The 25,557-nt window shown below is 43.6% G+C and overlaps 1 protein-coding gene across 1 annotated transcript in view; it reads left to right on the plus strand.

Annotated features, from left to right (window-relative positions):
- LOC143997438 (neural-cadherin-like) overlaps positions 1 to 25,557 on the plus strand; it is a 137,437-nt gene that overhangs the window by 43,002 nt on the left and 68,878 nt on the right. The window contains exons 3-15 of the mRNA XM_077493054.1: positions 3,747 to 3,972; positions 5,364 to 5,568; positions 6,272 to 6,383; positions 8,144 to 8,393; positions 9,939 to 10,081; positions 10,319 to 10,491; positions 11,530 to 11,698; positions 13,077 to 13,247; positions 13,389 to 13,561; positions 16,574 to 16,741; positions 19,783 to 20,032; positions 20,249 to 20,376; positions 22,082 to 22,268. Of these exons, the coding sequence (XP_077349180.1) occupies positions 3,747 to 3,972; positions 5,364 to 5,568; positions 6,272 to 6,383; positions 8,144 to 8,393; positions 9,939 to 10,081; positions 10,319 to 10,491; positions 11,530 to 11,698; positions 13,077 to 13,247; positions 13,389 to 13,561; positions 16,574 to 16,741; positions 19,783 to 20,032; positions 20,249 to 20,376; positions 22,082 to 22,268 (2,355 nt within the window). The remainder of the gene's footprint in view (positions 1 to 3,746; positions 3,973 to 5,363; positions 5,569 to 6,271; positions 6,384 to 8,143; positions 8,394 to 9,938; positions 10,082 to 10,318; positions 10,492 to 11,529; positions 11,699 to 13,076; positions 13,248 to 13,388; positions 13,562 to 16,573; positions 16,742 to 19,782; positions 20,033 to 20,248; positions 20,377 to 22,081; positions 22,269 to 25,557) is intronic.

Here is a 25,557-nt window from a genome sequence, read left to right on the forward strand (position 1 = left end):
ACCTCAGGAACCAGATGCTGAAAAAAGATTTCCACATTTTTCGGTGACTAATGATCTTTTCTATAGAGTCAATAAGATTAAGGATGAGATTGTGGAACAGCTTCTGGTACCTAAGCCGTACCGGCGTCAGGTGCTTGACATGGCACATAACCATGTTCTTGGGGGACACTTGGGGACTGACAAAACGCGGGAGAGGGTTCTCCAGAGGTTTTTTTGGCCGGCGATATATGATGACATTAAAAAATACTGTGAGTCGTGCCCCACATGTCAGGTTAGTGCCCCAGTGTCACATTTTCGCAGTCCTTTGGTTTCGCTCCCTATTATAGAGGTGCCTTTTGAGCGTATTGCCATGGATTTAGTGGGTCCCGTTGTAAAGTCAGCTAGAGGACACCAGTATATTTTGGTAGTCATAGATTATGCGACCCGCTATCCTGAGGCTGTACCCTTAAGAAACACTGCATCTAAAACAATTGCACGTGAGTTGTTTTATATGTTCTCTAGGACTGGGATCCCCAAAGAAATCCTAACTGACCAAGGTACGCCATTTATGTCAAAACTGATGAAGGAATTATGCAAACTATTTAAAGTCTCACACATCCGTACCTCTGTATACCACCCCCAGACGGACGGATTGGTGGAGAGATTTAATAAAACTTTGAAACATATGTTGAAGAAAGTGGTGGGAAAAGATGGTCGTGACTGGGATAATTTATTACCCTACCTCATGTTTGCTATTAGGGAAGTGCCCCAAGCGTCCACAGGGTTCTCACCATTCGAGTTGGTCTATGGTCGTCACCCTAGGGGTCTACTGGACATTGCAAAAGAGACATGGGAGAATGAGTCCACCCCATACAAGAGTGTTATTGAGCATGTAGCACAAATGCAGGACCGTATAGCCACTGTAATGCCCCTGGTAAGGGAACACCTCCAGAGAGCTCAAGAGGCCCAAAGTAGAATTTACAACCGGTCCGCAAGAATCAGGACATTCAACCCAGGCGATAGGGTCCTTATACTAGTCCCCACTGTTGAGAGTAAATTCTTGGCGAAGTGGCAAGGTCCTTATGAAATTGTTGAAAAGATCAGTGAGGTGAACTACAAGGTGCACCAACCAGGTAGAAGGAAGCCTTTCCAAGTTTATCACATAAACTTGATCAAGCCCTGGAAAGACAGGGAATCCTTGGTGGCGACAAATACTGTTAATAATTTGTTACCACCAATCCCTCCAGTCAAGGTAGGTGATACTCTATCAGTGTCACAGAAACAGGAGGCCCAGGAATTTTTACAGAAAAACAAAAACAAGTTCTCTGACCTCCCAGGGCGTACCCACCTCATCCATCATCACATTGAAACTGAGCCTAGAAGCAGAGTAAACCTAAAGCCCTATAGGATACCGGAGGCACGTAGGAAAGCCGTATCTGCCGAGGTAAAACGTATGCTTGATCTGGGGGTAATTGAGGTGTCACAGAGTGAATGGTCCAGCCCGATTGTGCTAATCCCAAAGCCCAATGGAACTTGGAGGTTCTGTAACGATTTCAGAAAGTTGAATGAGATCTCCAAGTTCGATGCTTATCCTATGCCCAGGGTAGATGAGTTGATTGAGAAGTTAGGTAACGCCAGGTACATAACCACCCTCGATCTCACAAAGGGCTACTGGCAGATTCCACTTTCTGGCGAGGCTAAAGAGAAAACTGCATTCTCCACCCCTGAGGGGCTATTCCAGTATGTAGTGATGCCATTCGGGTTACATGGAGCGCCTGCAACTTTCCAGAGGTTGATGGACTTGATTCTGCGACCACATCGGGATTACTCAGCCGCCTACCTCGATGATGTGGTCATTTTTAGCCCTGATTGGGAAAGTCACCTCTGTAAGGTACAGGCCGTGTTGGATACCATAAGTGATGCAGGGTTGACCATAAATGCCGAGAAGTGTGCTCTAGCCCTAGAAGAGGCCAAATATCTGGGCTACATTGTTGGGAGAGGATTGATTAAGCCACAGCTAAATAAAATTGAGGCAATACAGAATTGGCCTAGACCCCTGACAAGGAAACAGATTAGAGCTTTCCTGGGTATTACGGGTTATTACCGTAGATTTGTGCCGAACTTTGCCTCAGTTGCTGCTCCACTAACTGACTTGACAAAGGGCGGAAAGACAGCAATGGTCACGTGGACCCCAGAGGCCGAGAAGGCTTTCCAAAGCCTTAAGTCTGCCTTGTGCCAACCACCTGTGTTAGTTACCCCCGATTTCAGGCGAGAATTTCTGGTCCAGACAGATGCCTCTAACACAGGCTTAGGTGCAGTACTCTCACAAGTAGTGAATGGTGAGGAGCATCCGGTGACGTACTTGAGTAGAAAACTAACCCCGGCCGAGAAAAATTATGCCATTGTGGAGCGAGAATGTTTGGCAGTGAAGTGGGCCCTAGAATCTTTAAAGTATTACTTGCTAGGCAGGAAATTCAAGTTGGTGACAGACCATGCCCCCCTAACATGGATGAAGTTAAACAAGGAGAGAAATGCAAGAGTGACTAGATGGTTTCTGTCCTTACAAAACTTTAATTTCACTGTGGAACACAGGCCAGGGAAGTTACAGGCAAATGCTGACGCATTGTCGAGGGTAAGTTGTCTGTGGGGACAAAAGGCTCAGCCCTCCGGTCTGAAAAAGAGGGGGGGGATATGTAGACATGTCACTGGAGAAGTGGTCGAGGGGGTGTACATCTCACCTAGGTTGCTACACAGTGTGAGATGGTAAGTCCAGGATGGATCAGTTTCTCAGCAGCAATATGCTGCTGAGTTATTATTTAATCTTGCCGGGCCTGGGTTTATATGGAATGGCAGGTAGGTTTGGTAGAGGGACCTGTCATTCCACACACACACCCCCCCGATCCAGTTCTGGGTTTTGGATCAGGTGAGCTTTGATCCTAATTAGCCTGGGAAGGTAAAGGCTCTGCGGGGCCTGCAGGTGCTCGCTCTCAGCCAGGGAAATGAACAGTCTGTGTGTTGGAGGAAGCTGCGAGCGCAGCCACTGCTGGAGCTAAAACCCACCCTGCGATATCCAGGCGAAAGACGCTGTGTTTATAGGTGTCAGATAGGTGAGAAGAACCTGTTAGTAAGCGCCCAGCCGGGCTAGGTTGTTTTTTTTATTATCTTTTTTTTCTGTTGTACTTAAAAGGCACGGTGTTGCCGTATATTTTGTTTGTTGGACTGTTTGTACCACGAATAAACGCCAAGGTCTGCTTTATAAATTCCAAGTCTGCTGTGAACTGTGTCCAAACTCACCCTACCCCGGGAAGATCCCTTACAATATATATATATATATATATATATATATAAGTGTCAGAAGTGGAGGTGAAGAGGAGGATAAGTGTCAGTGAATCTCTGCTTTAAAAAATACACGTTTATATTTCTTGTCATAGTTTATATTTCTTGTTATAGTTTATATTTCGTGTTATAGTTTATATTTCTGTCTAACTATGGAGGGGTGTATTTTAGGTGTTATGTGCTTTAAAAAATGTATAAAGCATAAAAACATATCAGAAATTGTCAAACAAATAAAGATCAACTAGAATGCAGCCAATCAGAATGAATTTTTTAACGGATCTGATTGGTGGCTATTGGGTTTTCAACGTTGACACCCAATCATTGTTCTTATCGGTACCTCCAATCATTGTTCTTATCGGTACCTTGCATACGTGTCCTAAATTGTACATGAATATTAGGATGATGATTCTTATTCATTATCTTCTTTTCAGGATATGACCAGCAGTTTGAGGTCAACAAGGAGACTGGTGTCATCAGTACGACAGGTTTACCACTGATTTGGGATAAGGAATATGCTCTCACAGTGCAGGCAATTGATAAACATGGGAAAAAAAGTCTGTATGCTTCTGTCTCCATTCTGGTTGGCTTACGTCCTCCCCAGTTCACCAATATGACGTACAGTCTGTTTGTCCCAGAAAGCACTGCTGCCAGGGAGAAGTGAGTATGGAGACAGACATTTTACAATAAATACATGTATGTATGTATGTACATACCTGACTATACATATTACATTCTGAATGTACAATATTATTTAGATCTACCAATATGTAGTGTGGGGGTCTGGATGATTGAATCCGAATTAAATTGATATTTAAGTAGGCCCTTACATTACATCATACAGTCTGACTGTACAAACCTCTTTAGATCTACCAACAATGATCTAGTGTAAAGGCCTGCCTGATTGGGTGAGTGGATGGTTCTGGTAGGTCATCATATAAAAAATGTTGGTGAATCTTAAACTGGCCATACTCAGAATTGTATTCACATTTCTTTTTAAGAACATTCCTTCAATTTTTTAATTGTTAATGGGACAAACCAACATTCGTTTTTAAACTCAGTGATGAGAAAATTTGAAGGAGCAGGATGGAAAAAATTGAATGAACTTCTAAGGCTGGGTACACACAAGCTGAATATTAGCCGGTATCAGTCGGTTCCACGGGAACCAGTAGACATTTGGTCAGTGTGTACAGCTGTCTATCTGACAAAAGGCGGTCTAAGGATCGGCTTTTGTCGAAGGGACGAGCTATAAAGCCAGCATCTGATCAGCATGTTCTGGCACCAAGGAGGGCAATCCCCCTGTCAGAACAAAAAGGCACAACTCTCTCTGTTGGTATTTGGGGTCCCCAGCTTTCCCAAGATCCTACAATAATTAACCCTTGCTTAGGCAAGACTACTGGTAAGGTCAGTATTTTCTTACACTTTTCTTTTAAAGAGGGAGGTTCTCAGAACCAGAGAATACAGTGGCCTTCATTTAAGAAGCTCAGAATCAGTCCTTTATTTTAAAAAATAAAACAAACGTCCCCTGATATACATCCATCATCAATCAGGTCATCCAGCATTGCAGGTCCACATTAACCACAATGAACTGCTGACCCACGCAAAAGAAGAAAGCCCGCTGTCCAAGACCAGACTGATCCCCTTGCTTTCTCCAAACTGAATAGACTGACTGTTCCCACTTCTGCTGAAGCAGGGTCAACAGGGGTCGTCATTGACCAAATATGGATATGCCTTCTGATCTAGTCCTGGGCTCTCAAGAAGAGCGGGAGAGCCCAGTAACCATGGGAGGGATGTGCCACCTGTACTGTAAAAGTGATCACCATCTAGTTGGTAGATATTGACCCTGGACAATTCCTGAACAAATATGGCTTTGTCTTGCTGGAGAGAAATGTAAATGAAGACATTGTCAGGGGCAGTAAGTCTTAAAGATTTCTTATCATGCATGCACTTAACATAACATTTTTGATGCTAGGTCTACTTTAAGCATCTACAAATGAATATTTTATTAAATATTTGACCCCTAAAGTTAGCATGTGTCCTTCTTTGTGCAGAATAGCAGTTGTAGAAGCTGTGTCTTTCCAGAGCCAGCCGATCACCTACAGCTTGCTGATGAATCCCAGCAGCCTCTTCATTATTAACCAGGAGAGCGGAGAGCTGAGCCTCACCCACGCTGTGGACTATGAGAGTGAACATCACCTCTACCACTTGTTGGTAAAAGCTGTGGAGGCAGACAGTGGACTCAGCAGTGTCACTGAGGTAATTGCATTGCTTTAATGAGAATCCTACCGTACCTTAAAGAAAACCTCCATTGTGTCTTTACTAGTCATAGCAACAGGTTTGATTTATAGGAAGAACCTAAAGTAGCCAGTACATACCTTCTCTACACTTCCCAGTACAGACCACTGCAAAAAATACCTGGTAAAACTGTGAATAGGGGAATATGTCACATTCCCGGCTCTGCCTCAATGCGGCCTTTGTACCTGAACTTCCATCCCCAAGTGCTCTTCTATATGGACCAGTAATAGTCAATGTGACACATGATTAACATTTATTTTCTATTTTCAGCCATAGGATTCCTCGTTATATCTATCTATCTATCTATCTATCTATCTATCTATCTATCTATCTATCTATCTATCTATCTATCTATCTAACTATCTATCTATCTATCTATCTAACTATGTATCTGCCCATGGCAGTCTTTTTAACATGGAGGAACCCTTGATATAGCTTTTAAAGGCCCAGGAAATCCCTGCTAATAATTACTATATCTACAGTTACCGTGACAGGCACTGGGTAGAATGCTTCTTACATTTGTGGTCATTTGAAATAATCCCCGTACATATAGCTAAAGATTGGTGTCTATCTATCTATCTATACACACAAACCTTTGCATCTGCATTCTTCCACTGCCTTGCTGCTATCTTTGTTTCCAGTGACTGGTTTCTTGTTTTCTCAGGTCATGGTTCACATCATAGACGATAATGATTGCTCTCCTGAGTTCCTGAGGTCTATATACAGCAGAGACAACATTTTAGAGAATATTCCAGTGGGAACATCCTTGTTACAAGGTAGATGGATGACTCCTGCATGTATAATTGATGCTGTTTTAGCATTTTTCCCAATTTTGCATGATAAAGTGTAGCTATCAGGCAATGTTTTAATAAAAACAGAAAGCATAGTCCATTTTCCATCATATTATCAATCCACTTTTATTGTGGTTTTAATGTTGGCCCCACACAGCTGTAGTTACTACAGCTGTAAAAGATAATTTTTTTAAAATTATATAATTTAAAAGATCCATTTTGTAACCTTTAAAAATGTATATTTCCATCTTAATTAAATTACTGGGTAACTGCTTTGGGTAACTAAAATGCTTTACAACTACCACCATCTAAATACTTGCAGTGTAGTGTAATTTGTCTGGTACTATTAAAGAGTTTCTATATGTACCACTCATTGGTGCTACTGTCACTATAATGGCTGATACTACTTCCACCTTCCATGGTAATATTATCCTGAACAAAGTGGACATTGGATTTCACAAAAGCACTCCCTGATTTAAATCAGTATGTTCCTGTTAAAGATAACCAGTACTGATCTAATACTAATTCCTGATCTGTATATGTGTTCCAATTCAGTTTAAATTCACTGGATAAGCATGACAGCCAGACAACTAGCTGCTCCCAGTGAATAAAATCTTTGCTGCACTCAGGGCTGGACTGGGACAGAAATTTGGCCCTGGACTTCATCCAGACCGGCCCACTTACATTTTGAGTGTCGCATCAGCACCCTCTTACATCAGAGTGTCCCATCAGCACCACCTTACATCAGAGTGTCCCATTACCAGCCCCCTTACAACAGAGCATCCCATCAGCACCACCTTACATCAGAGTGTCCCATTACCAGCCCCCTTACTTCAGAGTGTCCCATTACCAGCCCCCTTACATCAGAGTGTCCCATCACCAGCCCCCTTACATCAGAGTGTCCCATCACCAGCCCCCTTACATCAGAGTGTCCCATCACCAGCCCCCTTACATCAGAGTGTCCCATCACCAGCCCCCTTACATCAGAGTGTCCCATCAGCACCCTCTTACATCAGAGTGTCCCATTACCAGCCCCCTTACATCAGAGTGTCCCATCATCAGCCCCCTTACATCAGAGTGTCCCATGAGCAGCCCCCTTACATCAGAGTGTCCCATCAGCACCCCCTTACATCAGAGTGTCCCATCACCAGCCCCCTTACATCAGAGTGGCCCACTGAGCCATCGGCCCACCGGAAAACTCCCGGTAGTCCCGATGGCCAGTACATGCCTGGCTGCACTACAGCTTCTGGTAGCACCTTATTTATCCAGCACTTCCGGGTGGTTGGATGGCTGTGTTTTCTGTTGCATGGAAGCACTAACAGTGTAAAAGCTGTCAGGTGGAACCACTGGCTTCTACGTCACTGGAAGATGCATACAACTAACACACTTGTTGGTTCAGCCCATTAACTTGCATGGCCACACTAGTAGAGTAGTAGGCGGTGAGTGGAACCATTAATTCCTACCTAGCTACCTAGACACAGACATATTAACACTCGGAAGTGTCAGATGCTAAAGATTCTACCAGCTACTGTAGCTCTGTAAGAGCATTTTGTTGAATTGAGTTGAATTGTTAGTATTTAAATCCGCAAAAGCAACTATGTGGGGACTACACGTGTACTACAGTTGAGAAACATTGGTCTACATTGTATAATCTTAGCTTCCAGTAAAAACCCCATGTAGAGAGATGGGGGTGATATTGTACTATGTGTGACTGCATATAATGATCATGTTTTTTTGTTTATCAGTGACTGCCCAGGATTGTGACTCTGGAAACAATGCAGAGATTTCCTACTTTACTCAAAGCTCAGAGTTTTCCATCACGTTACAAGGAGTCATCCATTCCAGCCAGATACTCAACTATGAGCGAGCCAACCACATGTATGAATTTGTAGTAGTAGCTGTGGACAAGGGAAATCCCCCTCGTACTGGAACAGCATCTGTGCGACTACGCATGGCCAACGTCAATGATGAAGCCCCAATCTTCTCCCAGTCTGTGTAAGGACTTTAATATAGATTTAAAATCACTCAAGGTAATATTAAATGTATAAGGTAGTGCAGGCTCTGATGTGGATAGTGCCTTGCAGCAAGTTTACCGTACGCAGTCATCAAAAAATTATACAGGATTTATATAACCTCAACGGTTTACGTGCCGTTTTACAAAATAAGGGCAGACAGTACAATTACAATACAATTTAATACACGGGTGGCACAATGGCTAAATGGATAGCACTTACACCTAGCAGCACTTGGGTCATGGGTTTGAATCCCAACCATGGCGCTACCTGCCTGGAGTTTGCATGTTCTCCCTGTGCCTGCGTAGGTTTCCTATGGGTACTCCAGTTTCCTCCCACACTCCAAAGACATGCTGGTAGGATAACTGGCTCCTGTCTAAATTTGCCCTAGTACTTTATGTATGAGTGTGAGTTAGGGACCTTAAATTGTAAGCTCCTTGAGGGCAGGGACTGATGTGAATGTATGATATAATGATATGTAAAGTTAAGCTAATGAGGAGTGAGTTGCAGTAGTCAATGCGAGAGATGACTAGGGAGCTTTGTGGTGTCATTGGTTAGGAAGGGGCATATTTTGGAGATGTTGCGGAGGTTGAGGTGGCAAGCTTTGAACAGTGATTGTTTGTAGGGTCGAAAGGAGAGTGCAGAGTCTGGGATTACACCTAGCACCTTGGCATGCTGGGACAGGTTGAGCGTTGAGCCATCAACCTTGACAGAGAAGTTGGGGAAGAGGTATGTGGGTAAGGAAATATTATGAGTTTGGTTTGAGGAAGTGGTGTGACATCCAGTCTGATATGTCTGTTAGTAAATTACTGATGCGTGAGGAGACAGATTAAATGAGCTGAGGAGTAGAGAGATAGATTTGGGTGTCATCAAAATAAAAAAGATATTGGAAGCCATGGGAGGCTATTAACTAACCTATGGAGGAAGTGTAGTTTGAGAATAGGTGAGGTCCAAGAACAGAACCTTGGGAAACCACAGCAAAAGAAAGGAAGAAGAGAAAAGCAAGTAGCAATGTAAGAGACACTGAAAGTGCAGTGGGATAGGTGAATGTGAACCATTACAGAGTACAGTTGTGAAGACCAAAAGTGTAAAGTTTTATGAGGAAGAGGGAGTGGTCCACCATGTCAAAGGCAGAAAATAGGTCAAGAAATAGGTTTTAGCCTTTAGTAGCCATTTGTGAGTTTTAGGAGAGCAGTTTCAGTTGCGTGTAGAGGGCGAAACCCAGACTTTTAAAGGGTTAGGACACCTAAAAGTGATATTTTAGCTACAGAGGGAGCCTTCTGGCCTGTCCACCCCTGGTATCTGATATGCTTTGGATGCTCTAACAATGAGATCCCCCAGCCATAATGGCCACAACAAGTTTGAAGACCTAGGAAATGTCTATATCTCACAAGTAAAGTCCTTAAGATATATTTAATAAAATCATAGGTGGTTTAACTGTCCAGCATTTACCAAAAATAGAAATGTTGGTTTTGAGCAAGCTGGCCCTTTAAATCAACACTGTTATAACTACATTTTTCCTTGATAGATATAACACTTTCCTGTCTGAAGATGCGGGGCCAAACACCTTAGTAGCAACAATCCATGCTAAGGACCCAGATGGAGATGGAGTGTCATACTTCATTGTTGAAGGGAACGAAGATGGTAACTTTGAACTGGACAGTCAAAAAGGTAAAACCAAAAAATGTCTTTTGACAAACCTCTCTGTGTTGAATGTCTAAAGGCGCCTGAAAAAAGTACTGTCTGTCTTGCTCAGCCTCATTGCCTTTTAATCTTGATTGGTTACTATTGGTGGGCAAGGATGGTTTTTATTTCTGACTTCTCCATAAAACCTTTTTTTTTTTTTTTACCTTGGTAATTAGACACCATTATGAATTATCACAGTTTTTTGTTACAATCTTTTTATAGGTGTCTTAAGACTTCGTAGAATGCCTCTGCCCAGGCTGATGAAAACTCAGTACGTGTTAAACATCTCTGCAGTGGATGATAATATTTCTGGGGGATCATCCTCATTAATCAGCTTCACTAAAGTCATTGTGGGAATAAATGATGTTAATAATAATAAACCTATTTTCAGAGAGGTGAGTTTAATACTATGTAACAGAGATACTATTACTATAAACAAACCTGTGTGTTAACTTCTTGTCCATGTAATGCATATGTGCAGCAGCAAAGAGGGTGGGCTTGAACGCTCACACACCACACATACGCGTCCATATGCGGCAGAGCTTTCTGTGCTGTGAGTGTGCTCAATGTGTGTTCCCAGCACAGTGACTGAGCTGTCATGGACAGCAATCAGTTCATAGTATGATTGGGAGCCATTAAGACTGTCTCCTGATCATATGATCACTGTGACAACCAATAACAGTGGTCACGTGATCAGCCGATCCTCTGACTTGATTAAGCCCATCTGTCAATCAGAAGAGGAGTTCCTGAAGGGGGCCCCATGTTGTATGTAGTCTTATACATTAAACGTTTACCAATTTGGATGGTAGACTGCTCTTGGAACCAGAACAAGCTCTTGCTGGCATTAAGCACCTAGCGAACAGGTAATCAAGCCAATTTTGGGGCTTGGTCTGGTTTGTGGTTTATGCAAGCCCTTCTGCAGAGTGCTGGGGAGATAACCTTACAGGGCTTCTTTTATTACTCTCTGTGTTCCTATTTGGGAGGATTCCCCTTACTACTTTTGTAGTTACAGGGACAGGATGTAATACAGCAATAAACACCTAAGAAAGATTTTAACTGTCCCAGCAGATACTGTATATGAAAACCTAATCAGTAATAGAATATGGCCATTTGCATAAGCAACCAGGTTTTAGCTTTCATTCCCTACAGTGCACTAGGAAAAATAAATATTGAGTCTGATTGGTCAGTATGGGTTGGGGCTTGCTCTTCTTTTCTCTATTGGTCATAAATGACGCACGTTGTCTATAACTGAAGAAGTTCATGCAGTTGTTTTATTTAGCTATGCTATTACATTGTTGTGTTACTTGATTTGCACAGTATTTTTACTTGAGATATTCCTAGCATTTGTCACCCAGCTGTTGTCCATCCTTTGTGTTGCTAGTGTGTCTTTTTTTCCAGCACTTTAATTTTGAGTCTCATTTCTCTGTGCATAGTGTCTTCAGTACAGTGAGAACACCTGGGTCCTAGAGAACCAGCCTCCAGGTACCTTCGTCCTGCAGGTAGAATCTTATGATGCAGACATTGGTGTGAATGGGGAAGTGAAGTACAGAATAATGCATAGAGAGGGAGCCATTCCAGCATTTTCCATTGATGCAGATACTGGTATTGAACTATATTTTATTACATTATTTCTTATAAATAATCATGAATTCATTGTTATTCTTTTACATAGATTCTTTTTACATAGAGATTTGTGAAGGTGTCACTAGGGGGAACCCTCTGTGGCTCAGTTTAAAGCATGAGTACAGCAAAGCAAAAAGTGGAGGCTCCTCCCACTTAACCAGTGCCCCCATAGCAAGCTGCTTGCTATGGGGGCACTGGTGCGTGCTTGCTCCCGAGCCCTGCTCTTTGCGTTTATAAGACACATAGAGCCATGGCTTGGCCCTGCCCCCCCCCACTCTCTCCTCATTGGCTCACTGGGATTGACAGCATTGGGAGCCAAAGGGTCCCGCTGCTGTCTCAGCCAATGAGGAGACGGAGTCTCGAGACAGCTGAGGCTTTCATGCACATCGCTGGATCGAGAGGGGGCTCAGGTAAGTATTAGGGGGACTGTGGATGGAGCTGCACACAGCAGGTTTTTTTACCTTCATGCCTAGAATAGAAAAAACCTTCAGCCTTTACAACCACTTAAATTTAACCGAACTAGGGCAGGGCGCTACATTTCGGTAAATGTACCTAAAGCATATTGTGTAAAGCATATCTAAAGAGCAAATATGCAATAAATTGCAGCTTGCATGTCTATAGATGTGGAGGTCACAATATTTTTTTTTCAGACTTGTCCTAGGGTAACAAGGCTCATTACCTGTACCATATCTATGGAGGAACATTGTCCTTGGAGAGGACTACAGAATATATCTCCCTCTTTTACGTAAACCTGGGGAAGGGGGTTCTATAGTCCTCTGAAATAACTGGGAACAATGTAACTGATAAGAATACAGCACAGTCAGAGAGAGCAACAGGAGTTTATCAGCTCACAAGATTTCTGGCAAGGTCATTGAGTATTTTTTCACTTATGAAACAGATATAACAGAAGAGTTTCAATTGCTAGGGTTTAAATACACTTTCAAGACAAACTGTCACTTTGCCTATTCATGATTTCTTGATAGGACACCCTGACTGACCCCCACCTTTGCTGCCCCCCTCCAGTATGTTCACCTGTCAGAGCCCTAGGGGAAATCTCTATGTAAGCTTTGCAATGGAGGTGTAAGTCATGGCAATAAACCATAACAACCTATCATAAATTAGTACAAGAAGCCAAATATAGGAAGAGAATGCAGAGTGTCAGAAATTAGAGCTCATCAGTGTGCTGCTTCTCCTTTTACTGTCCAGTCAATAGGCTGCGATGGGAATAACAAGCAATCAGAAATAAGTTTACTGCAGCCAGGTCAATAAAAGTTTAAATTTGATTTGGTTACAGAACCTTTGCACGCAGTCTTTGCACTTCCGTATCTAATTATCTTATATGTGTCCAATGATTTAGGTGTGATCAACACAGCTCAAAGTTTTGACCGGGAGAAGCAAAGAGAGTACACGATCTCCGTGACTGCCACAGACCAAGCTCAGGAACCCCTAATTGGCATTTGTCCAGTGACTATCCTTATTGCTGATGTCAATGATAATGACCCTAAATTTGAGAACAGTCGATACCAATGTGAGTACAAACGTCCACAAAGGCTAAACACCTATTTATCTGTTAGTCTTTAGCGTTTTAATAGTGAAACCCAAGAGTCTGTAAGTGATCATCCAACTGAAGTATGAATTTTAAGTTTGCACATTATCTTTTATTCATTAGATTTCCTGCGAGAAGATACTACAGTTGGAACAAGTTTTCTTCGCATTGCTGCTGTAGACAGTGATCAAGGCGTTAATGCTGCCATAAGTTATACAATATCAGCAGAACAACCAGAGTATCTCCAGATAAACCCCAGTACAGGGTGGGTGTATGTCAACCATCCCATCTCCCAGGTAAAACTTAATTGTGCTATGTTCAGTCTTACTCTTTTGGGCCTTGCAGCGTACATCTGAGCTAAGGGCAGTGTTTGCCCACCAGTGGCATCGCCAGGGTGTGGCTATTGGGGCTATAGCCCCCCCCCCGAGTCTCTCACCAGGTGCAGCGATGCCATCAGCGGTGGACGTGGGCGCCGTGCAGATAACCAACATCTCGGCCCATTTTACTTTGTTCTGCCACTGCGCACTGGCTGCTAGAACCGTCTGGCGTCTAGCAACCAGTGATGTCACGTCACCTAAGTGACACAGCGTGAGCCCGAGGCACAATCGTTCAGAGTGGAGTTCTGCACTGAGTGGTTTAGCTCCGTACACCTACTCTATCTTCTTGGGCGCAATGGGTAGCATGCGCAAATAGAAGGGAAGAAGAACCCAGGACATGAGAGCACTTGTCTGGTATGAGATGAGGTTGACTAAGCACCAGGGGTGCATCATGTGTGTCATGGGGGAGCTCGGCACTGCAGAGAGACCCATACAAAGACTGGGACTTGTAGTCTTTAGCTTTTGGAGGATGTGACCCCCCAAAAAATTAAGGACTACAGGTCCCAGCATGAACCCTTCAGAGTTCAGGATGCGTCACACTGTTTACTGTTTTCCTGAGGGGGAGTCTGTACTGATGGAGTGGGGCGATCTGTACTGGGGGGGGGTCTGTACCGATTGAAGGGGTGGTCTGTACTGGGGGGGGGGTCTGTACTGATGGAGGTGGTCTGTACCATGCCCGCAGCCTCTGACATCTCCTGTACCATGCCTGCAGCCTCGTGATCTCCTGTACCATGCCCACAGCCTCTGCATCTCCCGTACCATGTCCGCAGCCTCTGCATGGCCTCCTGTACCATGTGTATGTGTATATTTTTATATATATATATATATATATATATATATATATATATATATATATATATATATATACACACACACACACACACACACACACATATATATATATATACACACACACACATTTATATTATATACATGTGTATGCCCTCCCAAATGTATGACTTTCTTTACTTTGCTGCTATGGTCTTTAGCCCCAGATCTTTTGTAGACCTAGCAATGCCCCTGTTGCCCACACAAGGATGCTTAGGTGTTCCGTGCATCCCCATGCAGCCAGTCCCATTCCTGTCAACTGGGATGCAGTGTCTGCACGGAAACGTACTGTAGCTGCTACTCCCAATTTGACAGCTGTGCGGGTGCATGGCTTCGAACACAGACAATGTGGGGTTGATTTACTAAAGGCAAAATGACTGTGCACTTTACAAAGTGCAATTGCACTCTACAAGTGCAGTTGCTCCAGAGCTTAGTAAATGAGCAGAAGCTTTGCTGACTTCCATCATCCAATCATGTGCAAGCAAAAATACAGTTTTTTTTAATTTTCCTTGCACTTGATTGGATATTCTTTGCAAAGTGAAGGTTTACCTCATTTACTAAGCTCTGGAGTAACTGCTCCCAAAGTGCACCATCTATTTGCCTTTAGTAAATCAACCCCTGTGTGTTCGGGGCTGTGCACCCTCATGGATGTCAAATTGGGAGCAGCAGCTGTGTCCCAATTGACATGAATGGGACTGTCTGCATGGGGATGCACAGAACTCCTGTGCATCCCCATGTTGGCAAACATGGCGCTCGCATAAGTGTATGCTGTAGTATGCCTGTGAGATTTTGGCCTTAATTAATTTATATGCTGGGGTGTGCCAGTAGAATCCATTGAAACAGGACAAAGATGGCAGGACTGGTAGCAACGCTGCTCTAACTATCCCGCTGACAAACATTGATTGTGGCACCTGCATATATCTTTTATAGGATTACCAGGAGCAATCCTGATTATTATTACTGTAGGCAAAAGGAAAGTAGATAGGCAGCAGTGGCTTGCTTTTTGTTTTCATTCTCTGCCTTCCTGTAGATGATGGACCTGGAAGCACTTAAAGCTATTATCCTTGCAGATATAAAGCGTTTGTTAACCCCCTCAAAAAAATGGATATCCTTGTCCCTTAAAACAGATTAAACAGCACAGTGCTTGTGCTGTGTAATCGTCCCCTCCCTAAATTGTAAAAAACCTGGCTGCACCTGCTACTTCCTATATCCCCCTCTCTGTACTGACCACGAAAATTTAGGGCTGCTGAGCCCTGACCACCGTGGTCAGAGTACATGTCAGAGTACATCCCTCTGTCATCCACAGCCCTGCTCTCAGCTCTCCTCTCCCCCCCTCACCCTCTCCTCCCTGCCTGTCAGCTCTGTGTTGTGTGTTTCTGTCACGGTCACTGCCAGCCCCTCTATGATACTCAGACATACCACATTGCATATGACTTTTCTAAAAACGAGGCTTATAAATACCTATTTAGAGCTATCTTCATGCCAGTAACGTGACTCACGGCCACTTTACATCTCCAATACAGGGGCTTCTGCAGGAGGGGCTGAGTGGCCACTGGACCTCCCCAGCTGATGTCAGAGGGAGATCTCGGCCCCTCCTGCAGAAGCCATCTGCCGGAGCTGTAAAGCGCCCATGAGTCACTTGACTGGCCCGAGGATAGCCCTAAATAGGTATTTACAAGCCTCTTTTTTTAGAAAAGACATATGCAGTGTGGTATGCCTGAGTATAATAGTGAGGCTGTCATGGATTTCTACTTTTGCCTTAACAAACACTTTAAAGCTATTCTCCTTGCAGATATAAAGGACACAATATAATGCAGCTCTTTATTCATTATTAAATCTTTAAATGCATGCATAAGCATCTGAATATCAGCTTATTGAAATCCACTGTACAGCAGAGCTCAAACTGGATGGGGGAGAAGCAGCACAAGAAGCCACTGAGCTGTATGGTGGAGGAGAGAGTGAGTGCTGCTTCTCCTTTCACTGTCCAGTCACAGGTTGGGGGTGGGGATGAAACCTGTAAGTATGACTAAAACGCAGTAAACACAAATATATAATGTGTTTAAAATGTTTCTAAAATGTTTAACCACTTTTGCATTTCGCTAGACTTCTCGCATTACTCGGCACATTTTTGCCACAGATGGGGGGAACCGCAGCACCAGTGTCGAACTTACAGTAACCATAACTAACATTCTAAACCAGCCACCGCAGTGGGTCCAAACGAGATACTGGGTCTCTATCCCAGAAAATATCACTCGGGACACTAAGATTGTGGTAAGTGGAGTTTGCTTTCGCTCCACAGCAAATGTAATGATTTTATAACTGTGTAAATTTAATGAAGGCTTATTTAGATAACTATTTTATATTGCTTTGTTTGTTTTTTTTTTTTTTTATAAATGTAAGAATTTAAAGCACAACTCCAGTCTGATTTTGTTAAGTTTTGGACAAAGTGGGGAAACTGATGATGGCCCTATCATGTTTTTATTCATAGCCTGTATTCCCGCTGGGAATGGGACATCGCTCCAGTAGGGTCACATACTACAACACAACACTACTTTTCAGTAAATATAAAGGGTTAATCTTCTGTGAAGTAATTATTACTCATTGAGGTACACTGCTTGTTAAATTTATGAGGGGTACCGCTGTAACAGGATTTGTTGTTCTTTCAGCAGGTTAGAATTAACTTGCTCTCGCAATCCTCCATTTTAATAAAATACATTTTCGGGCCAAAAACAGTAACCTAAGGATAGAGGCCCAAGCTTGAGGAGTAAATAATTCCTTGTCTAAGAAACCTAGTACACATGTCAAGCGGGTCATTATGTAACAGAGTCTGAAAAGCCTGATTATTGGTATTACTAATACCCTGCCAATAGCGTACTAACTTGAGGCATTTCCAGAGCATATGAAGAAGGTCTGCAGGGGAACCTCCAGGAGATTTCAGTCTCTCTCTATGGTGCCATTGATATAATTTGTGTTCTATGTTCTATAAGCTCTATGTATTACAAAAAGCTGAGATAGACGTTGGGTCGGTGATATAGATACCAGAAGGACCTGTTCCAAAATAGCCTGCCAGGTTTCCCCATCCAGTGAATCTATATCCTTAGACCAGCCTGTCCTAACTGGTAGCTGTATGTTACAAAGGGAACTATTCAACAATGAACTATAAGACCCCTTTCACACTGGGGCCGCGGCCGCTGTTTAAGCAGCGCCTTTCTGCCGATAGCAGGGCACTTTTAACCCCAAAGAATGGGTTAAAAACGCCTGTGTTGGGGCCCTATTTCAAAGCACTTTTCAGGTGCTCGGAAGTGCTGCCCATTCATTCCAATGGGCAGGCCATTTTGTTAGCACTAAATACAGCGCCCCCAACACGCCCCAAAGATGCTGCTTGCAGGACTTTTCGGAATGCCCCGCAAGCGCACCACCCCAGTGTGAAAAGTCACACTTGAATGAAAGGGAGGCGATTTTCAGGCGCTTAGCAGAGGCTATTTAAAGCACCTGAAAACCGCCCCAGTGTAGAAGAAGTGATACCTCTCCTGTCTGTATTAGCCAGTAGCTGGTGCATTAGTGGCGCAGTAATCGGACTATAATTTGTCCGCTTAGCTTGTGCTGAGAGGGCATGATGGAGCTGAAGGAACTGAAAGAATCTATGAGAGGGTATACCAAATTCTTACACTAATTGATAAAGGAATTTAACCCCTCTGGAATATCAGCCTTCAAAGACCTGTAACTTCTTTAGTTCTCCCAAATGCCCCTCTACCAGGTAGGCATAATACAGTGTAATCCCATCATATCTCATAATCTGCCTCATTTCATCCCATACCTTGGACATAAGAATAAATGTGGGATAATGGGAATCTTCCCAAAATCCTCTAGCTGAGCCATCAAAGAGTATTTACACGATCTAAACAACAAAATGGCCTAAATGGGATCTCTGTCATTTGTAATGCCCCGACCCACAAAGTGCTGCAGTTGAGCTGCTAGAAAATATAGTTTTGCAGAAGGAACGGAAAGGCCCCCTTCATCTTTGGGCTATTGTAGCCATAGTCATGCAAGCGGATTCTATGAATTTTACCTTTCCAGGTTAAAAATCTAAAAAGGGAATCTATTTTTTGAATCATTGCACAGTAATCCATACTGGCAAATTATGCATGACATAGAATAATTGTGGGGCCCTAATCATCTTAACCTTGTTTGTGTGACCTACTACAGACAAAAGAAGCTTGCTCCATGTCTTACTTTTAAGTTTAAATTTATCCAATAAGGGTTGTAGGTTGAATCGTAAAAAATCCTGCTCCTTGGGATAACCAGTATTCATCGAGGGACATTGATCAAGCAAAATAGTGACAAATATAGATGCAATTCCGATGCCGCTTTTCCTAAATCTGTCTCCATGCTCCTATTCAGCATAGCCTGTCTGTGCAATAGAATTGATACATTTCTTCTTCTGTGTCTTTCAGTGACAACCACTCCCCTCATTTTTTGTCCTTCAGAAAGGAAGGTGAAAACTCCCCAACAGGGCCAATAGCTGCTAATCATCAGCTTCTCCCTTATATTTTCTAATCTGCCCTGGGGACATGAGAGGGAGTGGATGATAAAGTGCAATGGCCAACACAGACAGTTCGGTTATTTTTCAATCAAATAGAAATTCCTGCAGGCCCCTTTTCATCACCTCCCTAAAGTGCCCTTTTGTACACCTCTTCCAATTGCCCTTTCTGGTCCCCTTGTCTTTCAGTGTCCTCTCTGACCACTGTTCATTTTCTCCAACTGTCCCCAGAGTCGCCTCTAGTCCCAATTTTCTCCTCTCCTGTAACTGCCTCCTCTTTTTTGTCTCCTCCAACTGCCCCCTCTGATGCTTCTTCCTTACCTTCTGCACATTTCCCTTTCCTTACCACTTTCAACTATCTCCTCTGTTGCCTTTTCATTCCCTCTACCCTGTCCTTTCTGGACCCTCTTACTCAACTCTCTCAGTTAGCCCCACTTGTTTATATCCTGCAACTCTTTTTTAACTCTCCTAGTTATACCCTCAGGCCCTTTTTCTTCTTCAAGCCATCTCCTCTGACACCTATTCCTTACTTTTATATCTCCTTGTCCTCACTTACCAATACTGATTTTGGCTGGATAACTAAAGGAACAAAGCTAAGAAAACTATGCATGTTTTACCCCAGCTATGGGGTATATTTGTGGAGCTTGATGCTACCAGGGTATGTCAGAGATTTCCAAATTTGGTATGGGAAGTTTTGCTGTTCAGTTTTCCTATCATCCTTATCTCCATACCTGGCCACCTATTCGTTCATTTTACTTTGCTTTTTTTTCAGACAGTGAAAGCCACATCTTTGCTGGGTGACCCACGTGTGACATACAACATGGAAGAAGGGCTTGTTTCAGAGACAAATAACCCCATTCGTTTCTACCTGAAAACAAACAGAACTGACAGCTCAGCCTCCATATTGGTATCTGAACCCCTGGATTACGAGGAGACCAAATTCTTTACCCTGAAGATCAGAGCCCAGAATGTTGCTACAGTACCTCTAGCATCTTTTACAACTGTTTATGTCAACGTGACTGGTATGTTACATCCAATTTTTGATCTGTTTGTGAAAGCCAGTTCTATTGGAAAAAGAACCAAAGTCCAGATTTCACAGTCATCACTAGAGGTTCAATCCTACCTCACAGTTTCCTTAACAACAGACTGATTGTATTATTAATATCAAAAATCTTAATTTGCTTTATCTAATTCCCCATGTCCTGTCTACTAATGTCATAACACCTTATCTTTTGCAGATGTTAATGACAATGTTCCATTCTTCACATCCTCCACATATGAAGTGACGTTACAGGAAGGGGCTGAGATTGGATCATCAATTGCACAAGTTATAGCCACAGATCTTGATTCTGGCCTACATGGAAAGGTTTTCAAACTGTTTTAAAATACATAAAATATAATTAGATTCCCCAAGAAAGTAGACCTACTACCTATAAATAACAGTTTTCAGTGCCCTGAACAATTATTTGAAAGGTTACAGCCAATCAGCTCATTAGGAACTAGCCATGTAAAGGTGGCATATTAGGAAATACTTATTTTGGTATAGCAATTTTATTTCTGACTATGTTTGCTAGCAATAAAGAACCTCATGCATGAAAGTATCTGAAGGCAGAAAGGTTTGTGTAACCAATCAACTTCTCCCACTCATTCTTCCATACTACATGACAAATATGATGGGGGGAATTTCTTTGAGCAACAAAAACCTAATTTTGATGATCATCATCCAGGCATGGCTGTAGCGTAACAGCAGCATAGTGGCTTAGAGGTTAGCACTTCACCCTTGCATCACTGGGGTCCTCTGTTTGAATCCCAGGCAGGACATTATCTGCATGGAATTTTCATGTTCTCCCTGTGCTTGCATGGGTTTCCTCTGGGTACTCTGGTTTTCTCTCAAACAAAAACACTCTAGCAGGTTAATTGGCACATGTCTCAATTGGCCCTAGTATGTGTGTTGTGTGTCACGTTTTATGTTGTCACTGCACGTTTGATGAGTAGGGTGTCGGCCCCCGGGCCAACCCTGAAAGTCTTATGGGAGGGTGGACATAGACCTTCTGGCTTGGTTTGCCCTCTATTTGGGGGGTCTCCCTTCGGGGGAGCCCCTACCCAAGTACCTGGGTGGGTCTGTTTCGGCAGACCTTCCGGAGAAATGTGGTCATCTGGTTTCGGCCAGATGGGCCATGTATTGGTACCTCAGTCCCCGCCTGGAGCCTAACGTCCCGGGGGATCAGGGTAAGGTCCTTCCTAGTGGAGGACAGTAGACACCCGTTGCACGTTTTTGTGTTCACTCTTCATGTGTGTGCACTTTTTTTGGCACCGTTTGGAAGTTTTTGGGTGTGTTTTGCACACCACAGGCTTTTCAATAGAAAAAAAATGTGTATGTTTGCATGTGCGGAGCTTACTCCTGAAGGATCTGCTGATGTTTAGGTTCCCCTGTTCCTGGTGTTAGAGACCCACCAGGCAGTACCACACTCTCTGACATGTCAAGTCTGAAAGAAGGAAAAGAGAGTGGAAATGCAGCAACCCTGTGGTGAGAGTTAACTTTCCTCAGAACTATAGTCTGTGCTGAGTGGTAAATATCACCCTCCCTTAAAGGGCCAACACTACCTGGGTACAAATGTGAGATAGGGACCTTCAACTGTAAGTTCCCTGAGGGCATAGTTGTTTGCACTATATAAGTACCTGTAATAAATAAACTGTTTAATTAGGCAGGACCCTGCACTACCCACATGTTGGTAGCTCAAAAGGAGATTATAATGTGTGTCGTGAGCTCTAGATTGAGAGAGTGGGATGTCGCCAGCCCAGAAACACATATAAACTTGCATGCAATAGATTTTGGAATAGATTAACTGAAATTTACATTATAGTAAATTATGGGGAATTGCTCACTTTGGAACCATTCTAGCATATCCGGAATAGTATAAACATTTCACTGATTGCTTTAAACAATTTTCCAGATGTTGCTCTATAAATTGAAAAAATACAAAAAATAAGCAACAGGCATCCTTTAAATGCTACAATTCAAGTCATTGTTACCCGATCTTTACCAACAAAAGGGTTTCTGTGCCATGCAGGTTCAATATACCATACTGAGAGACACCAGTGGAGACCACCAACATTTTACCATTAACCCAGAAACTGGAGTCATATACACATGCACATTGTTTGATAGAGAAAAACAAGCATCCTACCTCATAGAGATTCAATCTCAAGATTCTTCAGAATCAGCCCGTCCAGGAATGCAAGGACACCCTAACACAGGTAAGTCTATATAGAATTGTCATGAGAGCTAAGTTTACTTGTTAATCTCTCCAGGAGTTACTTTAGGCCTCTCTTGCTTCTTAAAATTGTAACTGGCCAAAGATGATCAGATGGTGGGTCGACATGGGGACAGTATATAACTACCAGAGAGTCATTTTTTTTATAAGTAGGTTGATATCTCCAGCACTGGAGGGAACGCTAGTGGTCAGTCAAAATTTTCCTATATGGCTTCTCTAAAAAATAGTTGACCTCAGTTGTCTTATTGTCGAATTTGCCTTGGCTGGTTCAAAGAGCAATCATTATTTCAATGGACATCTTTAAGGCACCATGTCATCAACTTAAAAAAATGAACGTAAAAGTACAGAAAAAATAAGTATTTAAATGCTTTTTTTAAAATGTAGATTTGCAATATGCCTCTAAACTTGCTAGTAAATTTGACACGTTTAGAATCAATTCCCCAGCACAGCCCCCTTCCTCCTTATACATTATAGCCCTCTCATCTTCTGGGAGTGTATTACTGTCTGTGCTGGCCAAGCTCCTTCACTCCTCCCTTCTCTTCCCTTCATAATCTTTTGTGTAAAAGCTGGGGGAGGAGCAAAGGATTATGCTATAGTGCAGGGGTCCTCAAACTTTTTAAACTTGGGAGAAATGTTCTCTCTCTGCGGTCCAAATAAAATATGCCAGTGGCTAATTCAATCCAGTAAAGTCCACCTGCATTTAAAAAATATTTTTTCTGTTAGTTTGTGTAATGAAATCCTAATAATGCACAGGCTTTCCAAAATTAGTTTTTATATTAATGCCCCAAACAATTTTATTTTAGTTTTGATTACTGTAGGGAAAAATGGAACTTTCTAAACCCTCACCTTAGCAGGTCCTGCAGTGTCCTTCACTCCATCCCTGTACCGCGTGGCTGCCCCCTGCCTCATGCACGGCAGAACTACGGCAGTAGTAGTGCTGGAGCCTAGGGTAATTGTCAGGTCACCTAGAGCCCAGGTGACAGGTGCACACCGTAGGGTTGGGGGTGCACCGCTAGGCTGTGGACCCTACGGCTGACGGCTGCAGACGGGGGACAGATCCCACTGGGGTAAGAGCGTAAGATTCCCCGGGGCGCGGAGTCTAAGAGCCAGCTGGTGTTCACCAGAGCTTCGGGTGGTGAAGATGGTCTTGGCTGCAACTGGCTCCAGGTCGCGACCCCCAGGGTCCCCCAGCTCACACCCACAGTAGGGAACAGGAGGATAGGGATGGTGAGGGACAAAGCCAAAGTCGGGGCCACAAGCAGAACAGAATAGTCGGGTACACGCCAATAGGTCAGGGTCACAGGCAAGCAGGGATGGTCAGAACACGCCAAGGTCGGTAACGGAAGTCAGTAGCAGAGCACACGACAGGAAGCAGGAAGCTAATACACAAGGGTTGATCAGCAGGATAGGCTAGCAGTGCAAAGGTTAATATAGTGTAGTCTGATAGGGGCTAGGGTGGAGCCATTCCAGAGGAAGGAAATAAAAGCAGTCAGGTGAAGCTCGGCTGGTCTCTAGAAATGAACACATGCAGACAGGTAAGGAGAACAACTCTAATGCATAACCATGACAGTACCCCCCTTCTTACGAGGCCTCCCCCTCCCCCGCCTGGGACCAGGTTTAGAGGGGAACTTCAAATGAAACTTCCTCAACAGACGAGGAGCAAAGACCTCGGAAGCCGAAATCCACGACCTCTCCTCAGGACCAAAACCTTTCCAGTGCACGAGGTACTGGAGAATGCCTCTACAGAGTCGGGAATCCAAAATTTGGCTAACCTCGTATTCCTGATCATCCTCAGAGACCGGTGCTATGGTAGGGGAAGGACGAGAGAACTTATTGAGGACTAACGGCTTAAGAAGAGCAACATGGAAGGAGTTAGAGATTTTGAGGCTTTTGGGAATCTGGAGCTTGAAACAAACCGGATTCAGTTTAGAAATTATGGTGTATGGACCAATGAATCTTGGGGCAAATTTGAGGGAAGGAACCCGGAGTTTGATGTTCCTGGTGGAGAGCCAGACTTTGTCTCCTGGCTGAAAAGAGGGTGGCTTACGCCTGCGACGGTCAGCAAAACTCTTGAATTTGTTGGCAGCTTTCTGAAGGGAATCATGAACGTCAGCCCACATGGAATTGAATGATTCCTGAACAGTAGCCAAAGCTGGAATGTCAGAAGAACAAATCATAGGAAGGGGAAGCTGAGGATGTCTTCCATAAACAGTGAGGAAGGGTGTTTTCTGAGAACTGACGTTAACATGATTATTGTGGGAGAACTCAGCCCACGGTAATAGTGATGCCCAATCATCATGATGGGCAGAGACCAAGGTACGGAGAAAGACCTCTAACTCCTGATTAACTCTCTCAGTCTGGCCATTGGATTGGGGATGATAAGAAGAGGTAAAATCCAAGGTAATGTCGAGGGATTTGCAAAAGGCTCCCCAAAAACGAGAAGTAAATTGCACACCCCTGTCAGAGACAACATGCGAAGGAACACCATGAAGGCGGAAAATCTCTCGTACAAAAATGGGAACCAAGGCAGGGGCAGAAGGGAGACCAGGAAGAGGAACAAAATGAGCCATCTTGGAGAACCGATCGATTACTACCCAAATGGCCGTATTATTCTCCGATAGTGGAAGATCAGTGATAAAATCCATGGCGATATGAGACCAGGGCTCCTTAGGAATGGGCAAGGGCATGAGAAGACCAGCAGGGGCTTGAGTGGAAGATTTGGACTGAGCACAGACGTGACAAGCCTTAACATAGTCTTTAACATCCGAGCGGAGATTAGGCCACCAGTAGTGACGACTGATAAGCAGGAAGGATCGGAGGAACCCAGCATGACCTGCCATCTTGGAATCATGTCCCCAACGAAGGATCTTGGTTCTTAGCTCCGTGGGAACAAAGGTCTTACCAGGAGGAATCTTAGATTCCAGGGTGGTAGAATGGGCAACAATGCAAGAGGTAGGAATGATCGGCTCAGGATCAGGGTTGGACTCCTCGTCCAAGGTGTCAAATGACCTAGAGAGCGCATCAGCTCGACCGTTGCAGGAACCAGGTTTGTACGTAATCGTGAATTTAAAACGAGAAAAGAAGAGACTCCACCTGGCCTGTCTGGGGTTCAGACGTTTAGCATTTTGTAGGTACTGTAGATTCTTATGATCAGTAAAGATCGTTATGGAGTGAGGGGAACCTTCCAAGAGATGACGCCACTCCTCCAACGCCAATTTAATTGCGAGAAGTTCCCGATCACCAATGGCATAATTTCTCTCTGCCTGAGAAAA

This window comes from Lithobates pipiens, unplaced genomic scaffold (genome assembly GCF_037356315.1).
Source record: "Lithobates pipiens isolate NorthernLeopardFrog02 unplaced genomic scaffold, aLitPip1_a1.2 Scaffold_19, whole genome shotgun sequence".
Classification (NCBI taxonomy): domain Eukaryota; kingdom Metazoa; phylum Chordata; class Amphibia; order Anura; family Ranidae; genus Lithobates; species Lithobates pipiens.